The sequence below is a fragment of the Monodon monoceros genome, unplaced genomic scaffold (assembly GCF_005190385.1).
Source record: "Monodon monoceros isolate NGI ecotype Baffin Bay Population unplaced genomic scaffold, NGI_Narwhal_1 Super_Scaffold_2, whole genome shotgun sequence".
NCBI lineage: Eukaryota > Metazoa > Chordata > Mammalia > Artiodactyla > Monodontidae > Monodon > Monodon monoceros.
In genome coordinates, this window is record NW_021703776.1 from 77,379,215 (window position 1) to 77,398,370 (window position 19,156).

The 19,156-nt window shown below is 40.0% G+C and overlaps 3 protein-coding genes across 16 annotated transcripts in view; all 3 read right to left on the bottom strand.

Annotated features, from left to right (window-relative positions):
- Nucleotides 1–19,156, bottom strand: part of CADPS2 (calcium dependent secretion activator 2) — a 499,759-nt gene that overhangs the window by 345,764 nt on the left and 134,839 nt on the right. The window lies entirely within an intron of this gene.
- On the bottom strand, nucleotides 11,528–12,655 carry RNF133 (ring finger protein 133). Its single transcript, XM_029233034.1, has one exon. It carries the CDS (start codon nucleotides 12,653–12,655, stop codon nucleotides 11,528–11,530), a length of 1,128 nt encoding a protein of 375 aa, XP_029088867.1.
- Nucleotides 15,045–16,139, bottom strand: RNF148 (ring finger protein 148). The gene has a single exon (XM_029233036.1). It carries the CDS (start codon nucleotides 16,137–16,139, stop codon nucleotides 15,228–15,230), a length of 912 nt encoding a protein of 303 aa, XP_029088869.1. The 3' UTR covers nucleotides 15,045–15,227.

Consider the following 19,156-nt stretch of genomic DNA (forward strand, 5'->3'; position numbering starts at 1 on the left):
TTGGCACCCTGTTGTGCCGGTCTCTTCACCCACCCAAGTCCCCCTCAACCTACCTTTCCAGCCTTCTCTTCCACTGCTCCTGAGAACATATTTTCTCTTCCAATAAAGGGAACCGCTTGTTTAGCCTTTGACATTCTCTACAAGCTTCCTCCCCCTTACCGTACCTCATCCACTTGTTCCATAAATATTTAGCAAAACATATTCCCTGCTGGGCAATGTGCTCAGTGCTGGGGATTTACTGGTGAGCAAAATGACATGGGTTTGCTGCCTTCACAGAACTTAGAGTGGAAGAAACAAACTACACGAACTAAAATGACTGCAGCTTGATGTATACTACTGAGCATTTCTGGCACCGTAAGAGTCTGTAGCAAGACTTTGCATCTATCTGAGGAGGTCAATGGAGGTATGAAGACCAAGAGGAATCAGTTGGAAAACGAGGGGAGACCAAGGGACCATGGGGTAGGGTGGGGCACGGCTGGTCTCGGCGGGCTTCAGTGAAGGGAATGAGGCTATAGTGGTGTGAGAAGAGACTGGAGAGAAGGGACAGGCTTTATAAGCCTTGGAAAGGTATCTGGTCTTTATCCCCAGAGCAGGGAATGCCACCCAAATATTTGTCAGAGAGTCACATGATAAAGACTGCATTTTGAAAACAGCTAAAAGTTACTCTAGGGGCTTTATATATATTAACCCTCAAACACATAAGGTAGGTGTTAGTATCTGTTTTAAAGGTAAGAAACAAAAGCACAGAGAGGTAAAGACACTTGTCCGAGGTCACACAGCCAGATTGTAGAGGAGTGAAAATCTAAGCCCAGACCATGCAATCAAGTGTGGTGACTGATCAACTTATGGCTCATTAAACTGAGTGGGATAGAGCAAGGAGCCGGTAGAATGAAGAGAATGAGGAGGCCGAATGCACTCCTGTTATCCTCTGCTCCTTTGTGACACTTTCCCCAGCTTATGCCAGGTCTTCACCCTGTGCCTTCTTAGCACTTCCCATCCTCTCTGAAGGTATGAAATATACCTGTCCTCAAGCAAGCAAATTCTGTACAGCATCACTGTATCTCTCCCCTGCTTAGACTATGAACTGCATTAGAACTGCACCTTTAAAGCCTCTGCAGGGTCTGGTATCACTGGATATTCAAATTTTACAGAAAATAATGAGGTTCTTATAGTCGTAATGGATTTTGGAAAGTTATTAAATCCGAAAGGGGGGAGGGGAGTTTTGACCAGTGTGGAATGAGGTTTTCACTGATTCAATGTAAAGAAATGAACATAAAGATTACAAAGTAATTCTAATAAAGCTAAATTTCCTCCATATTTTAACAGTAGAAATCGTATGTACAAGTCACTTCTAAGTAATACAATGTTAATAACAATAGACTGTGGGTTAGTTTTTTTGTTGTAGTGGTTAATGATCTTTCTTGGCAAAAAACTAAGAGGCTATATTTGACATTGGTGTTTTTTTTTTAAAATCCATGAATTCCCAAGGTTTATAAACCACTGATTTAACCAATCCCATTCCCTTGTCAAATGTTAAGAAATCATACCTTAAAACTGATAGCAATCTTTTAAAAAAAAAACATATGATATGTGTTTAGACCTTTGTGATATGTCTAGACCTTTATGTGTAAACTAGGAAGCAGGTGCTCACAAAAGACCCTGCCTTATAACTTATCTAAATCCCTCATATCAACTCTAAAGCCCTTAAAGCAAACCTAAACCCCCTAAACTACCAAAGGCTTCTCGCATTATCTGCGGGTAGGAATTGAGGCGAGTTTACATCCAAATGAACATAAATGTGATTTGAGAAGTATAAAACCATTGTTTTGGGAAAAAAATACACATGCTCTTCCCATCATCAATATTACAAGGTTTTTATAAAGCTTTTTTCTTCTAATATTAGCTAATAGCAGACCCTTTAGTCTTCCTTTATAGATATCTTCCAACTCAATGATTAGCTTAAATCTCCCTAAGCCGATGGCAAATTCTCCTTAACCCTGTAACTACAGAGCCAGAAACTGAAGAATTTACCAAACCACTCACTCCGAGCACAAATCTAAACAGAGAAGCACGATCACTGAGCACTAGCTGGGCTTCCAATCTGCACAGACTGAAAGTCTTAACGGGAAAAAAAGATCATGTTCACAGTGGAAAAGGGAGCATGATAAATGTAAATTTGTGAAGTCAATTTCTATATGCATACATAAAGTGAAAGAAGGCATCACCCCCTCCTAATCAATCCCCTCACCCTTCCCCTATTTCATTCGATGTTTCATGGTATTATAGAAAATTTTAGAAAACTCTGCAAGTTCCTGGGTTGGGCTGCCTTGTTCTGCCTATTCTATGAAGAGGTTTTTTTGTTTGTTTGTTTGTTTGTTTGGGGGGGGGGGCGCAGTTTGCCCTCATTATAATGATACAGAAAGTAAATTTTTTAAATGTATATTACATTTACAGTCTTATACTATCTAATGTTCAGTAAATCCCTAAAATCATTTATCTTTATTGTATGGAAGAAAATGTGCTGTTTCCACCTTTACAATATTCCAACCCCGGTTGTGTAATGCTGTTCAGCTCACCCTCACGTCTGCTGCACTGCTCTCCTCTCGACGAGGAAAGAATGTACCAAAACCTGGAAGGAAATCAGACCTGAGCGTTCAAGGTGTGACACAAGCTGAGAGACTCAACTGTTCTCGGTCAGTTTTGCCACTGGTGGAATAGGAATTATATCCCTTTTTTCCAACAGTTTTTTTGAGTATTATATGAAATAATACAGTAAAATAAGCTTTTAATCAGTTATGCGAAGTGTGATCCGTGGACCAATGCCATGGATTGTAACCTGTCCCCTGACAAGTACAGAGAGTATGTCTGTAGAAACTTGCAGTGATGTGACATTGCCATGACATCCCAATACATGATTTTGTACCAGTATTTTGTTATGAAAATGTCCAAACATACAGAAAAGCTGAAAAAAGTTGGTAGTGGTTTGAAAATCACTGACTTAACTGATCCTATTCCTTTATCAAATGTGAAGAAATCATTAAGTTAAAACCCACAGCAAACAATCTCTTCTGTTCCGACATTTACCTTCAACCTAGATTCCACAAATAACATTTTACTCAAGTTTTTCTTTCACATAACTATCCATCCCCTCCATCAGTCCAAATTATTTTCACTATACATTTCAGAATTAGTGAAATGCATGATCTTGTGTTTTTACAAAATAATCCACAATGGATTGAAAATAATACAGGTCCTTGGCTGCAGATACATCATCTCAAACTTTTTTTTTTTTTGAGAAGATGGATGATGTCCTAATGTTGACACAGAAATTGGGAGCAGGTATTTCTAAAAACCAAATTATATTTTCCACAACACTATCAGCATACCAGAGAATGAGCTACTGTCCTTTCAGATGGAAGGTTTATAAAACATGAATCTTGAGGATTGCGAGTGGTTTGCTCCTGATAAGCCAAGAGCCTACAAGCAGACAAAGTTCCAAAATGAAAAAAGAATTTCTGGAAAGTAAATCAATCTTAAAAGCAAACGTTCTGTTAAGTCAGAGAAAAATAAACCCCAAACCTTTTGAACTACATTTCCCTGGCTTATAATGACTCTCACAAAATATCTGTTGAACGATACCTTGTAGTTATTTGTTTTTCCACCAGATGGCAACTATGGGTGGAATAACAATGATTTTAATCTCCACATGTGATTTTCAGGATTGTGCAAGACTTCAAAGGTATAAATCCAGTCACCCTTCCAGAGCCTGAATTCCCTCACCACCGCCGCTGCCACTACCATCAAAATGACATCCAAACCACCAAACTCCTCTAGGGAAGAGAAACTCTTGGCACTCGGAGGCAATGGCCTGTCTATGGGCAGGACCCACGACCTGAAAGGTCTTTGTTTCCAGGGGGCAACACTCTCCCTGTAGCTGTCACTCTCTTACCTACTTGTAACCCCTGCAAGAGAAGAGACAACCTAAATTCTCCCCAGGCCATTCTTCAGGTGTTTAAGTCAGCTAACACTGTCTTCAACCTTCCAGGTTACACACTCCTCAGATGACAGGGCGCCCTCACCAACGTGAGGGCTCTCCTGACACATGCCCCAGGTTTTCTCTGTGTTCTAGCACAGGGCCCTCGCTCCTTTCAGGCCTTTGTCCAGCTGTTCATCTTCTTGACAAAGCCTTCTCTATTTAAAACTGCAACTCTGCCTCTGACAAGTTCCCATCCTGTTTTGTTTTTCTACACAGCACTTATAACTATTCAATAAATTAAATTTTTTTAATATAATTTATTTCCACTAGAAAGTAGAAAGTAAGCTCCATGAGGGCATTGGGTTTATTCACCCCTGTATTTCCAGGGCAAACCAATATTTAATGAATGAATGCATGAAATGATTCATCAATGAATTTGCCACATAAATAAAATCTCACCATTAATGTGAAGAAAAGGACAGCAATTCTGGTTACAGAAGCAACGCTGCTATTAATGCAGTAGGAAAGGCCACACACCTTAAGATGGCCTGCTTAGATGCTCGATGGTCCTCCTCTTGTACTTACTTTCAGCTACAATGTTAAAGATAGTAAACTGAGTCTCCCTCCAGTGTTTGTGAAGCTGGTTTTACGGATCCAAACCGAGGAATTTACTTTTTTTTTTTTTTTTTCTGCGGTACGCGGGCCTCTCACTGTTGTGGCCTCTCCCGTTGCGGAGCACAGGCTCCAGACGCGCAGGCTCAGCGGCCATGGCTCACGCGCCCAGCTGCTCTGCGGCATGTGGGATCTTCCCGGGCGGGGGCACGAACCCGTGTCCCCTGCATCAGCAGGTGGACTCTCAACCGCTGCGCCACCAGGGAAGCCCCTACATGATTCTTTTTTTGAATTTCATCTACAGCCCCCCATCTTGGTATGTTCAGTTATTTTCAGACCTTTAGTGAACAGGTGGTATTAAACACTATCCTTTTCCAGCGCGGACTGCTCGGTCCAGTGCATGGATTGCCCTAAGCTGTTTCTGCTTCTCAGGTTTTTTTGTATCCTTATGCTTTGAAATTCATAAACCATCTAAAATCTATTCATCTCCTCACAACTCCCTTGGCAATGAGATAGTGGTGGCAGAGAAACCAGAACCGGGAGAGAAAAGGAGCAAGCATTAATGCACAAGCCATGCATAAATCAGAGCAGCTGGATACCTGAAATATGCCTAAATGTGTCTCTAGAAAACTTAACAGCAACTATGATTTGTGTCATGCTTTAAAATTCACACTTATTTTCATTTACGCTATTTCTGATTACAACCGTATGATGCATCCTTCTGTGAAAATGAAGTGACCCTCTGCGACAGAAGAGGTTCTTAAACTGGAAGATCCATCAGAATCAGCTAGAAGACCTGTTAAAACAGACTCTTGGGTCCTCCAGGGTTCCTGAGTCCACAGGTCTGCAGTGGGGTCTAAGAATGTGCAGTTCCAACAAGTCCAGGCGATGCTGATGCTGCCGGTCTGAGGACCACTGTTCCGAGATGCTCTGCCCTGGGGCAAGGATATGAATGTGCAAGCCATCTGACATAAAGGCTTGGTGTTCTTTTCAATAGGCAACTGTGCTTCCTAGGCCTGAACTTTTAAAACAAACTGCTATATTAAGAGAATTATAAAAATTACTTTTTGCCCCTTTCCAACTTCAGAGGAAAGGAAGGCTCTACAGAACCCCTCTGACTGAAGTTTTTACACAAGAGAATTACCAATTCCAGAATCAGTACCTCCTAAATGGAAGTATCCTTTCCTAGAGCTTGACTGTCCTTCTTCCCTCACTCAGACACACCCTACCCACACCCTCCCCTGCCCACACTCCTCTTTCCTAATTATTTATTTTGAGATCTCAGGAGTTACTGCTTTAACCATCCTGCTGCTAGCACTTTCAACACCTCTAGCTGGGATTTTTCTTCCAAGGCCTCATCCTTGAAGTCCTCAACATGAGACTTACCTGAACACTTTCTCCTTTACTTAAAAAATAGCTTTCCAAGCTACCTGCAGTGTAGTGGTTAAGACCAGGAGCTGTGGAACCAGACCAAGTTCAAATACAGGCTTTGCCACATACTGGCTGTTTAACTTTGGGCAAGTTACTTAGCCTGGCTGGGTCTCAGTTTCCTCATCTAAAGAATGGGGGTACTAATAACATCTACCTCAGAGTTGCTGTTAGGACTAAGTGGCTTTCTACTGCTAAGTGCATATACCAGGTATACTGCAGCTCTTAAGTGCATATACCAGGTATACTGCAGCTCTTAAGTGCATATACCAGGTATACTGCAGCTGTTATTTTTCACAGCCACCTCATTGCCACCTTCACAACCATCAGCTTCACTCAGGCTGCTACACATTTGAGAGAAAAAGTCACACAACTTTGTAACTGGAGATACGGGTCCAAAATAGTAACATTAAATTTCACATAATAGTAAATTACAATTAATGTGAATTCTTGTTAATAAATTACAACAACTACGTACTGCCTTTTGCTATACTGTTCCAAGTATCTCATTTAGTTAGCACAGACTTATACTTTCAGCTGTGTAATGAACAGCACCTATAAGTTCTTTGGGTTCCTCAAATTCAGCATACTAAAAATTGGAACTCCCCTTCCACCCTAAACTTGCTTCATCTAACTGTATTTTCTACCTCAACCAATGACACCATCACCTCCTACTGGCCCTGTTCAGAAACCAAGGAGTCATCCTTGACTCTTTTTCTCAACTCCTTCTGACCCATACCCCTCTCTTCTGTATCCACTATGTGTTGCTAAACTGAAGATGAAAGCTACAGGTACAGGCAAGTTTTCAAACCACTGTGACTGTGGTCAGTAAGAAATGAAGTAGAAAATTCCTATCAGAAAATGAGATCAAAGAACATTACCCTGGACATGACCCACCTTCTATTCATCTCACCCAATTCACCCGTCACTGTTTTCGTTCATATTTTCATCTTATCAACTCCTGGATTATTGCAACTACCCGCAAAATTCCCGGTCTTCATTTTCCTAAACCAAAATTCTGCATGACACTCAAAACTTCTTTAAAAAACACTGTTATTCACTGTTCCCTCCATGAGCATGCCCTCTGTCCCAATCCAGTAGCTCCATTTCAAATGTTATTTTCTTATTTAAGCGTTCCTTGCCTTTCCAGTTGAAATCCACTCCTTCATACTCCCAGAAGCATTTAACAATTCCTCTCCATGAAATGTAACCCTTTATAACTTGATATTTAGATTTTTACCTATATTTTTCAGGAAAGTGAAAACCAGTAAAGCTGAAGGAATCAGAGGATAGAACTTGACTAATGTAAAGACTCTTTGGAAGAGCCCTATGGCAGTGGTTCTCAATCCTGTCTGCACGTTGGAAACACCTGGATACCAGGTACCTGGGCCCCACCCCAGAGGTCTTGGGTGCAGCAAGGGCACTGAGCATTTTCAAAGCCCTTCAGGTGATTCTGACATGCAGCCAACGCTGAGAAGTACTGCTCTATGGGGAATATAAAAAAGAGTTGAGATTAATAAAGGATTCTTAAATAGAAGTAAAGATCTGGTGGAAATCAGTAGAGATGACTCAGGGTAGGCAAATGGTACTGCAGAAAAAAAGTCTGGAAGTCAAGGAATTCAGTAGCACTTCGTAGATAGAGTAGGACTAAAATGGCTTACAACTGGCTGTAGGCTGAAGTTGGAGAAGATGAGATGGGCTTGGAAAGGATGGTTAAGGGAAACTAGGCTTGGAATGAGAACAAAGAGCAAGTGGTGGAAATGAGGTCAAGTGAATTCAGAGAAGGAATTCTGAAAAAGGCGCCGTAAGTTGGGAGGTGTTCAAAGACGACAGAACTTCTGTGGCAGCAACGAATGTTACAGATGTAGGGAAGTTTCCAAATCAGGGTTACCCTGCTTATCAACAGTGATGAGGAAAATTCCTATCAGCAGCTGAAGTCAAAGAACATATATCTTGGAGGTCTGACGAAGATGACAGCATAGTTGCAGGGAGAGGTGTTATAAGCTGTGGTGTAGTTATTAAAAAAAGGGACGTTTTTTGGAGAGATTGTGATGGAATAACTCTAACACCTGTGCCCAGGGACCAGATCATCTCTCCAACTTAAAGTACATTACCCACCCACCCCAAAAAAAGTTCTTACAGTTTAGAAAACCAGGTATGTATCTTAAGATATTTCTGTATCAGTAATTGTAATAATCCTTATTTTTCATTACTAAGCACTAAACATTTTTAAAAATGAAGTACAAAACCAAATAAATTCTAAAAAAACCCCAAAAAACCCCAGTGCTCACAGTAAATGATGGAGCGGGAACATGGAGTTGCCATTAAATGGACTCCTTCGCAGTTTCAACGTGTGAAGGCTTCCTCTGTACTTCAATGCATCTTCAAATTCTGATCCTTTCTCCCACTTGATTCCCGCACGCTGCTTCAAAAACCAGTGAGTTTTGCAGAAGGAGAAAACACTTTAACTGTATATACTAAGCTTAAATACCATCAGAAATGCCAGATCCTGCCTCACTAAATCCTTTGAAATACATTATTGTAAATATTATGGCTGACCAACATCTCTACAGGACAACTGCATTATAACAATTCTATAGCAAGAGACAGGAATACGATCAGTGTAGTGTCATATAATACGAGGAACTATACAGCTAACTTCACCTATGGCATCGCCCAATCAGTGGTCAAGTGCTTTAGAATCATTTTCACTTCAGTAGATAGTAAATCCAATTTATCCCAGTTATAAGGAAAAAAGTTTAATTTTTATAAGGAGTATCAAACCCCTACCTAGCGAGGTGAGTAGGGGGAATCAATTACCAGAGAAATGCAAAAATATATACAAAGGAGAAATGCAAGGGAAATCCATTATGACACTGGTATTGGGGGCAAAATAATTCATATTATAGCCCCATGCCATTATGGCAAAATACATTTGCGTCGCTAGGTACAAGAGAAAATGGTGTAGCCCACAAAATAGGTAAAAATCTATTACAATGAATAATACCTAACATTTGACATAGCAGTGCTATTTCCAGGTTCTAGTTATTAAACCCAGAGTGAAAGTGGTTTATTGATCTGTTTACAGCATTCTAAAGACAAGGATTAAAACTGCTGTTTTGTTCTGACATAAGAAACAGCTATGGAATGAATTTAGTCCACTGCCTGCTACCTGGTAGGCACTCGGCAATGACAGTTCCCAAGTTCACTGATGTGAGCTTTCCTTCCCCATTTCAAACACAGATTCTAACTATCCTTTAAAGAACATCTGTTGAAAATTCTCAAATCAAGACCACAAGCACACTGTGTTAAATGTTTGATGTTCACATTAACAAAAGACATTACATGCGAATTTCTTACACATGAGGGTTAAGTCAGGTCTAAGATTGACAATGATGAACAAAGTGGAAGAAAAGGAGGGAAAGAAAAGGAGAAAGCAACGAGAGTGCAGAGGAAGGATGGAAAGAACAATGTTGGTGTCAGTGTGAAGAGCAAATAAATTCCTCAAGTGTTGGGTCTATCATGGAACACGTATCCCACATGAACCTGCTGAAAGTACACAGAACTATAATAACCTGAGAACCCTGGGCTTAGGGGCTGCCAGCATTACCAGATGCATTCATTTCCATTGCTCCAATGATTGCAGCAGGTAACCGGAGAAAGTCAGTCTAGCCACCCCTATAAGCTGCCAGCCCCTCATGGCAGAGATGCCAACAGTGGCCAGTCTGAGAATGACAGCTTATTCTGGCTTGGAAATCCTACCAGATGTGGCTCCCATGGGGTCCTCCGTGTCCTGTCTCTTCAGTGTGATCTGTGGACCTTCAGGAAAGGACTCTACTCTGAAGATAAACTCAGAAAGACACATGAAACAGTGTTCCTGCTAAATCCTTTAGCAGCCTTGGTGCTATGCAAGTCCTTCAAAGAGCAGCTCTTAAGACACCTCTTCACGGCTGGATATAAAAAAAAAAACCTGTATCTACCAAGCAAGGCATCACCCCCATCTGGCTGTCTGCCTAGTTTGTGCTGTGTCTCAGTTCTCCCTGGCCTTCGAGGAATGTCTTTCCTCCTTTAAACAGTCTTCTCTGGCACTGCAGTTAGAATCAACTACTGCCCTCCTGCCAGTCTCTGGATTCCAGTATTGTTAGCACCGAGCAACTCACGAAATTCCTCTTAATAAAGCTCTCTCTAGGGTTGCACAAGAAATCAAATCCTTGTGTCAGCCCCGGAGAGTTCAAAGCCCTTTGTTAAAATTACACATGCTAAATTGTAATACTGAGTTCGGGGCTAAAAACTGTAATTTTCTATATTTTCCAAAGCAATTTGCGATGAAACTTTTCAGGATTATGTTCCCATTATTTTGTATGACCGGGATAAAACTGTCCAGTTTTTCAGATTAACACATAATAGTTACATTATTTAAAAGATAATAATTATTCGTTTACTCAAATATTTGAGGGTCCGGCACTGCACTGCATCCTGAGAATACAGTGAACAAAACAAACAATCCCAATATGTCATAATAACTTCTACATTGTGGTACTTATCTACAAAATAATATGACGTAGTTCAAGTGCCTTATTTAATTGCTAGGGAGTAGGGTGGGACACATGGGAAATAAATACACAATTACTAAATATAGGAGTTCTTCACTTAAGTCTTTCTATACATTATGAACATGTAACAATTATGATAAGCAATACTGGGCACTGAAATCGCTCCTATTCACTTAAGGAGTGCTAGTATTTTATTAAAATTTCTATCATTATATATACGCAGATCACATAAGATGTACTCCTGGCTGAAAAGATCTGTCAAAATACTAAAATTCTATACAACAAAATTTTCATGCCAAGAATGAAGAAAACACAGCACAATGACCTCAAAATTAGTATACTGTACTATAAATATCAAAAGATAAATTTTATTCTTCCTAGTAAATAAAAGGTAATTTATGTTTTTCAAACTTCATCGATAGTTTCTGTAATATAAAGAATGTGTAAATATGTTAATTTTCTTACCAAAATAAAGCCCAATATACATATATATATGTGTGTATATATATATATACACACACACAAAAATTTAGGGAATAAAGTTTGTCCTTGGTTGGGAATTCCCTGACGGTCCAGAGGTTAAGACCCGGCACCTTTCACTGCGGGGGGCCTGGGTTTGATCCCTGGTCGGGGAGCTAACATCCCATAAGCTGCATGTTGTGGCCAAAAAAATAAAAAGCAAAGTTCGTCCTTGGTCATGTGCATACAGAAATAAACATATATACTCACAGGAGTAACACACACTGACAAAAAGTTACATTTAGCAAAGGTGAAAAACGGGGGAAAAAAATCCTGCTAGTACTTTTTTTCTGTCTCTGAGACTGGACAAAGCATGTAGAAAACTACCGAAGTAACAAAAAAAAAAGATACAGAAACCACACTTCAGACAAACTGCTTGTTTGTACTTAGGACCTGATTTCACAGACAGGTTTAATCCACTTCCTCAAAGGGCATGCTGTCAAGGTGGACAATGAACGTCTGCTGCTACTGAATTAGACGGGCCATCGTTCTGAGAAGTAGGACACTCCTCCACGTGTGTCCCTTTATTTGACCTTCCCGCAGGAGGAAGTTCATTATTTGTGCCCTCTTCACGAGGTGACAGGACACCAGGCAATTCATTCAACATTAGAACTTGCAAAGATTCTGTTCCATCTTCAACATCCACCTGAATCCCCAAAGCTTTAAGAATGTCACATTTGCACATGGGGCATGTCCCATGGGCTAGAATCCAGGGGTCAATGCAGTTCTTGTGGAAAAAATGTTTACAAGTCAGAATACGGACTGTATCATTAGGCTTATAGAGTTCAAAGCAAACTACACAGCTATCTCCATTTGGACTTACTTCCTTGTCCCCCTCTTTAAGTACCCGAAGTTGAAGCTGGCCACATGCTTTCTTGAGATCACTTGTTAACCGCTGCCATCTCCTGTTCTGAATCCTTGCTACCCAAAGTCTTTGAATATGATAAAAGATGAAATACGCTAGCGGAGCGGTTGTGACGATCACAAAAGAGACAAAATAGTGATTCATCCAGATGATGTGTTTTCTTCCCACCTCAATCATGACTGTAACGTGAACTCCCTTCTGAATTAAATGCAAAATCTCCATGCCTTTCAAGTTACCAATCATCACCACGACGATGCCTTTAAACGCCTGATGAGACATGGGAAAAACCTGATTGCCAGTTCCTGGGAAGTTATAGATGATCACTCCGCTGGCTCCCTTCTCCACGGCCACCTTGATCTTCTGTGTGAAGGTACAGCCTCCCCGTTCAACAAGTGCGAGCCACGTCTCCGAGTTCTTCGATGTGCTGAAACTGGTACCGGGGTTACACGCGTTTTGCGTTTTTCCCTCTGGAGGCACGATAACTCCCGCCACTCTCTTGAGAGCAGAGCTTCTTCCAAACACTCCAGTCTCCCCCAACTCTGACAACATGCGATTCCCAACGTGAAATGATATGTTCGTGTATGCAGTCCAAACAGCTCTGGCTCTGCAACAGTACTGGCTAAGCAGCCAAAGGAAACTGAATTTCATGAGCCAGGAAGAGGCAGTATTGTTTCTCCGAGTGCCAATCTTGAGTAGATGCATCTCTCTCTTACTGCCTGAAGGACCAACCCAACAAAAAGATGTGGCTTCCACATCTGCTGACAATCAACATAAAATATTAAAGTGAAAAAAACCTTCTGGGTGAAAACAAGTTCCACTGTCTTCCAGCATGTTTTTGTAAGAAATTCTTAAAGATGTCTTATGAGTTTCAGATGTTTTTTTGAGAGAAAGAGAAAAACTTTAGATTGAAAAAAAAAAAAATCCCAGTCTCACTACTGTAACTCTACATACTGCTTACTGTTGGGTGGCATGATTATGACATAAAAGACGACATGGCCAATTAGGTAAGAGCTTAGAGCATGCTGTACATTTATTGGCTTGACTGTTTCAAATGTTGTTATGGGTAATTTCAGTGTTGTTACAGGATGGATTCAATCCTTGAGCTACTACATGTAACGTTACCTGGTATCACGTTAAACTGAAGAATATTAAAAATTGTATAATGCAACGCATTTTAAAACCTGAAAGCATATGCAAGAAAGACCATACGATTAACACTCTCCTTCACAATCAGTGAAGTAAATATCTGTATCAAAATGGCAAGTTTCAAAACCATGAATGATAATTAAAAATTAGCACTATGACCAGATATGGGATAAAAGTGGCAAGTAACACTGTTTTTAACTCACATTTGGTCACAGTGCAAATTTATCTATCATGTAAATTTTTGAACTGAATTTATTTAATAAAGCTTGCTCAGAAATTTGTTGGACAGGTTTGGTTTTGATTTAACTTTTAAAAGCAGGGCATCCCGTTAAACTACTTCAGCCTCACTACCCTCACTCTTACATTGATTATACGTAGGGATGACAGCAGTAAAGACAAAAAAGCCTAATCTCATTTCTCTGCAGACCTTGGGTCTGCAGAGACATCTGTTAGTAATCTCACAATATTTTGAGGGAAGAGGAGGACAGGTACAGGGGAAGATTAAATACAGCAATATTAGTTTAGCACAATTTACTTTGATCAAAAATGTAGCTATAGATTTTAAAAAGAAAAACTTCAAGGTCCTCACTTAAATTTAACCACTGACAGCAGTGATTGTTAAAGGTCATAGATGCTTTTAACAAAAAGTTTGCCAAAATCAACAAACATCGTTGGTGGAAGACACCGCATACACTGTCAGTTCTGCCTATATGCTGCTACACTTCGGCCAATGGCACAATATGACTTCAAAGCCAAAGAATGACATGTGAACTAACAAATACGGGCAGCCACTGGCACTGCCATACGCTTTCTCAGGGGTATCTCTCAGTGGTTCTTATTCACCAGCTAGGAAACCAAAGCCAAGGATTTTGACCTTGGACATAAATGTCTCTGACCTCTATGCATAGGGTACTAAGAGACACTTTAGGTTGGGTCTCACCAGGACTACGGGAGCTAGTGTATTCTTATGAAATATCAGTCAACAACGTGACAGCTCAAAGTAGAAAAGAGGAAGGAGAAATGGTACCTAAAGGCCCAACACAAAGTGGCATTAAAAGAAAAGAACATTGATGTGACACCTCTGGCTCACAGTGGTCGATTTTCTTTCCCAAAGACCATTAATCTGATTTCCACACACCCACTCTTTAAAAAAGACAGCGAGGCACACAGTGGGTTGACTCACAAATTACCATTGGAGTTGGACATCAATGCTTTAGAATATTATCCAGAGAGATTTTCATCAAAACAACAAAACCCACATCTTCAGGCCTCTCATCGTTATACAGGTGTTTATCTACCAGAAAAAAGGAAGAGGCAAAATAAGGCAAGAGATACAATTTGGAAAGGCAAATGAACAAAACTGCAGTTCTGCTCTAGGTCTATATTATCAAAATGTCCCAAATAGAGACATACCACCATCTTAAGAGGAGCATTTACTAGAGTCAATTCTAGAAGGAAAATTTGCAACCATAGCCGATTCACTATGCTAGGATTTAAAGGGCTCTGGCAAACAAAGGTGATTTTTTTTTTTATAATGCTGCCCTAAATTAGGCCTATAGTAATTTAAAATATTTTTAGATACATAACCAGAAGTGCTACCATCTAAAATAATTATTTGGAACACATTACCCACCCAGTCAATAGCTTTGGCAACCAGATTTTCTGGGTATTAATAAAATTAACCACAGAAAATTAAATCAAGATCTAAACCTATAATGAAGTTTACTGAACAGAAGTATTATTAGATATCAAAAATTAAACATATGGAAGCAAAGTATAAAAATGAGTATAAAGAAACTTTAAAATATTATGACTAACTCTCTGTGGCATCAATGTCACAATCATTGTAATTTCAAAATCAAGACTAAATTGCTTTTAATGTATATTAACGTCCTTATTTAGATAAAGGCAAAAATGTATAACAAAACACTAGAAAAACAACAAGTTCAAATAGATGGAGATGATATGGAGTTTTATTTTTAAAGTACACAAATGTCACCCTCTTTAGTACTTGCGTAGACAAGCTGCAGTTGAATTTTCTCTCTACATAAAGTGCTAAAAGAGAATTCATCTTCATTGTAACCTTTGGTAAGACTCAGTTACATCTTCAGGAGATTCTCTGGGTTTCTTAAGTTTTCAGAATGTGACACTTGCAGATGGGGCATGTCCTATGGGCTAAAAGCCAGGGGTCGACGCATGCCTTATGGAAAAAATGTTTGCAAGCTAAAATACGTACTACATCTTGAGGCTTGTATATGTCAAAGCAAACAACACAACTGTTTTCATCTGGATCTAGTTCCTTATCCCCTTCTTTGAGCACCTGCAGTTGAAGCTGTCCAATAGCTTTCTTCACATCTGCCTTTATCTGTCTTCGCCTCCTGGTGGAAGAATTGGGCACTCGAGGTCTCCAGGCACAGTACAGGAACAGGTAGGCCACTGTGGCAGCCGCAAAGGTAAACAGAGATATGACATAATGGCTCAGCCAGGGCATGTGCATTCTCCCCACTTCAATGATGATCGTCACACAGACTCCTTTCTGAATCAAGTGCAAAAGTTCCATGCCTTTCAGGTTGCCTATCATCACTGCGACTATATTTTCCGTTCCCTGGTGAGACATGGGAAATACTTTGTTGCCCGTACCTGGATAGTTATAGATGATCACCCCATTTGCTCCCTTCTCTGCTGCCACGTTGATTTTGTGTGTGAAAGTACAGCCTCCTCCTTCAATGAGGGCCAGCCAAGAGTCTGCTCGCTCAGGCCTGCTGAAATTGGTCATAGGATTACAAGCGTTCTGATTCCATCCTTCGGGAAGTACCACCACACCAGACACCCTTTCCAGAGGAGAATGATTCCCAAATACTCCACTCTCTCCTAATTCTGATATACTCTGATTTCCCACCTGAAACGTTATATTCAGGTGGGCTGTCCAAATGGCTTTTCCTTTTGAGTCAGGAAGGCTAAGTAGTAGAAAGATACTAAGCCTCCACAGTCGAGATGAAACAGAACTATGAATTGAAGGAGTAATTCTAAGTAGGCTCATTCCTCCATTTGCCTATTAACTGACAAACATGAAGAAAAAAAAAACCATCCGTTGTAAAAGAAAGTCAAGAAGCTACCTTCAAGTGTTGGCAGTAGATCATTAAAGCACGTAAATGGAAAAGGCCTTCTATCTTGCTCCTTCTAGCATTTTTATTTTTGGTAGATTATCTTTCTCATAATGAAACAGAATAACAAGATTTGTTATTGGTACAATGTTATTTCAAGAAAACTGTGACTTCCTAATGGGGAAATTGTGACATCAGAGGTAGTTAAGCCAATCCAAGAGTTTATATTGGTGCACTGCATACTGAAATCCTATTGGCCAAAAAACTAGGCAGCAATGACTCATGATATGTACCAATCTGAATAAACTCTAAAGCAAAAAAAAAATAATTTTTTTAAATACCTCAAGTTTCTTTTCTACTTCTGGATAGCCTGAAAATCTGCCTAAACACTTTTTGCTCATTGTTTTCCTGTCTATAAGGCAAAGGAGAAATCGTTCACGTATGAGTGTACATCCCTGCCCAGTCACCAGTTCTCAGATATGGTTCTGTGCTACCCAATATACCATTCTATGGGAAGCAGGAACAAATCATTCCCTCTCTCTTCCAACATTAAATGCTTATCCCAGGCCTAAAGAGGGTAATGTAATATAAACTTATACTGTTAGTCTGATATATTGCCATCTTGCAAGGTGAATTCAACTTTATTCACTAAAATCACTACCAAGAACCTATACTATGTGCTGAGCAAGTACTAAGTATGGGTCATATGTTAGAGAAGACACATACACCTACTTTGTGGAGATTATCTGGTGAGGTCAGATTTTAAACAAAAACACAAATGTGTAACTGCAAGTTGTGATAAGAGCTCTGAAAGGAAAACAGAGTATCAAAAGAAAGAACAAATGTAAAGGGGATCCAAACTTTGATTCGAGGCGAGAGGCCCAGGGCATTGCTGTCTAAGAAAGTGATAGTCAGTCTGATGAGGCTGGACAGATACATCAGAATTATCCAAGCGAAGTATGAACTGAGAAGATTCCGGGCAGAGGAATCGGCAATTTCAAGACCCTAAGATAGCAAGGAACATAGCAAGTTAAAGGATCTGAAGGAACATGAGTTTGGCAAAACGAGAGGCAAAAGTTAAGGTGATGAGGGAAGGCAAGGCCAACAGCAGTCAGAGGTTCAGGATCATGAACCATAGACTAAGGATTTTGGATTATGTCCCAAGGACCAGAGAAACACACTGAAGGGTTTCAACCTGGGGAGGTGACTTAAGTGTTTCAAAATGTTCACTTTTTTAAAAGTGTACTTTGGCTTCCTGAAGTGGAAAATGGATTGGAGGAAGAGGAGAATAAATTGATGAGTGTCTTCTTTTAGGCAAAAGAAGACAGTGGCTGGGACTCCTGAAATAGCAGTAAGGATGTAGAGACAGACAAATCAAGTTACTTTAAAGGTTGAATTAACATACCTGGTAACCGGAAGGGTAGTAGTGGGCAGAGCAAAGGATGACCACAGCTATCACAAGTCACTACATTACTTAGTTGATGCAAACTGTAGAATCTTTACTGCTTTAAAGTTGCTTTAATGCTTGTTTGCGTTTATTTTAAATCTTCACCTGACTTCACTCAAGGAGTCAATAAATTGGCAACACTCATTCAAACATTATTTACTATATACAGGACACATGCTATGCATGTCAAAAAGAAAAGACAGCCTCCATTTGCTTGTGTGTGAAATAGACAGCAACATTTAAATCAGAGGCATGTTAAGAATTCTGTCATTTTCACAAAAGGAATTACTGTACTCCCTGGTCTGTAATATTTTATTTAACATTTGCTGTTAAAAATAAAATTGGAACCAATCAACTTGCCCCATGCACAGAATTTTATGCAGGCAACATTTCAGTTCACATCTGAACTGTCTTTACATGTAGACTTTTCCCAAGTTCAAACAGAGTGTGAAATCCTGGCTTATTTATTAGCAAAGTGAAGCCTTACCACGAAGACAGTTATCATCATCATATCAGAGGCTGTTTGTTAAATATATGATTATTTAACATTTGAAGATAGTATTACATTAGTTTTTAAATCCTAACTTTGCTTTTTTAGTTTGCTGATTTTCAAGGTTGAAGGAGTTTAAGCAGTAACTATATGTCAGCTCAAAACATCTCAAATCTAAAGGTTCTTCATATGGTTGAAAAGACCAGTTTGAAAAACTTAGTAATTCATTGTATTTTCTCACCATATGAGGAAGCAGTTAAGGCAATGGAAGTTAGAACTTCCCCCCTCTCTTTCACCTGAGTCTTAGGACAAACGCACCTACAAAATACAACCCTTTATCTCTAACGTAGTGGCTCTCAAGTGGGGGATACTTTTACCCCCCAAGAAATATTTGGCTATTTCTGGAGACATTTTTGATTGTCACAACGGGCATCTAGTGGGTAGAGGTAAGGGACACTGATAAATATTCTATAATGCACGAAACAGCCCTGTGCAATAAGTAATCTTCTGACCCAAAATGTCAATAATAGCCTTGGGAGGGAGGAATCATCCCCAAACTCACGTGTCCCTGAGAAATGAGGCCTGAGCTCTTATCACAAAGTTTATAATTGGCAAAACATCCATCAAGGAGGATTCCTCAACCAGTCTCCGCTTCCTGTTGTCTTTGAAATAGAAACAGTGGACACCTGCACCAGTGCCTATTAGTCCATGAAGCCTGATTAAAAATTGCATCCATTTGATCAGGACCAGATCCAAGAGTCTTCTGTGCTGGGGCCAGGATGTCTGAACAGGAAAGGAGGGAAGTGGGCAGTGGGGGTGGGAGAAGGAGTGGAAAATGGATAACTCATGTTACTCTAATCTGTGACTTTTAGACCATTTATTCAATATATAGACTTTCTATCTTCTTAACAGCCAAGTATTAAAGAGGTTTTCGTTAGCCTACCTGCCAGGTTCAACCAAAGGAGACTGAAATATACTAAGGCTGGCTGATCACGTTCAAAAATGCCTGCCTCTTC

Bases quoted from the DNA above. Each gene is read 5' to 3' on its own strand.
- RNF148 (XM_029233036.1), bottom strand. From the start codon at position 16,139: ATGAGCCTACTTAGAATTACTCCTTCAATTCATAGTTCTGTTTCATCT.
- RNF133 (XM_029233034.1), bottom strand. From the start codon at position 12,655: ATGCATCTACTCAAGATTGGCACTCGGAGAAACAATACTGCCTCTTCC.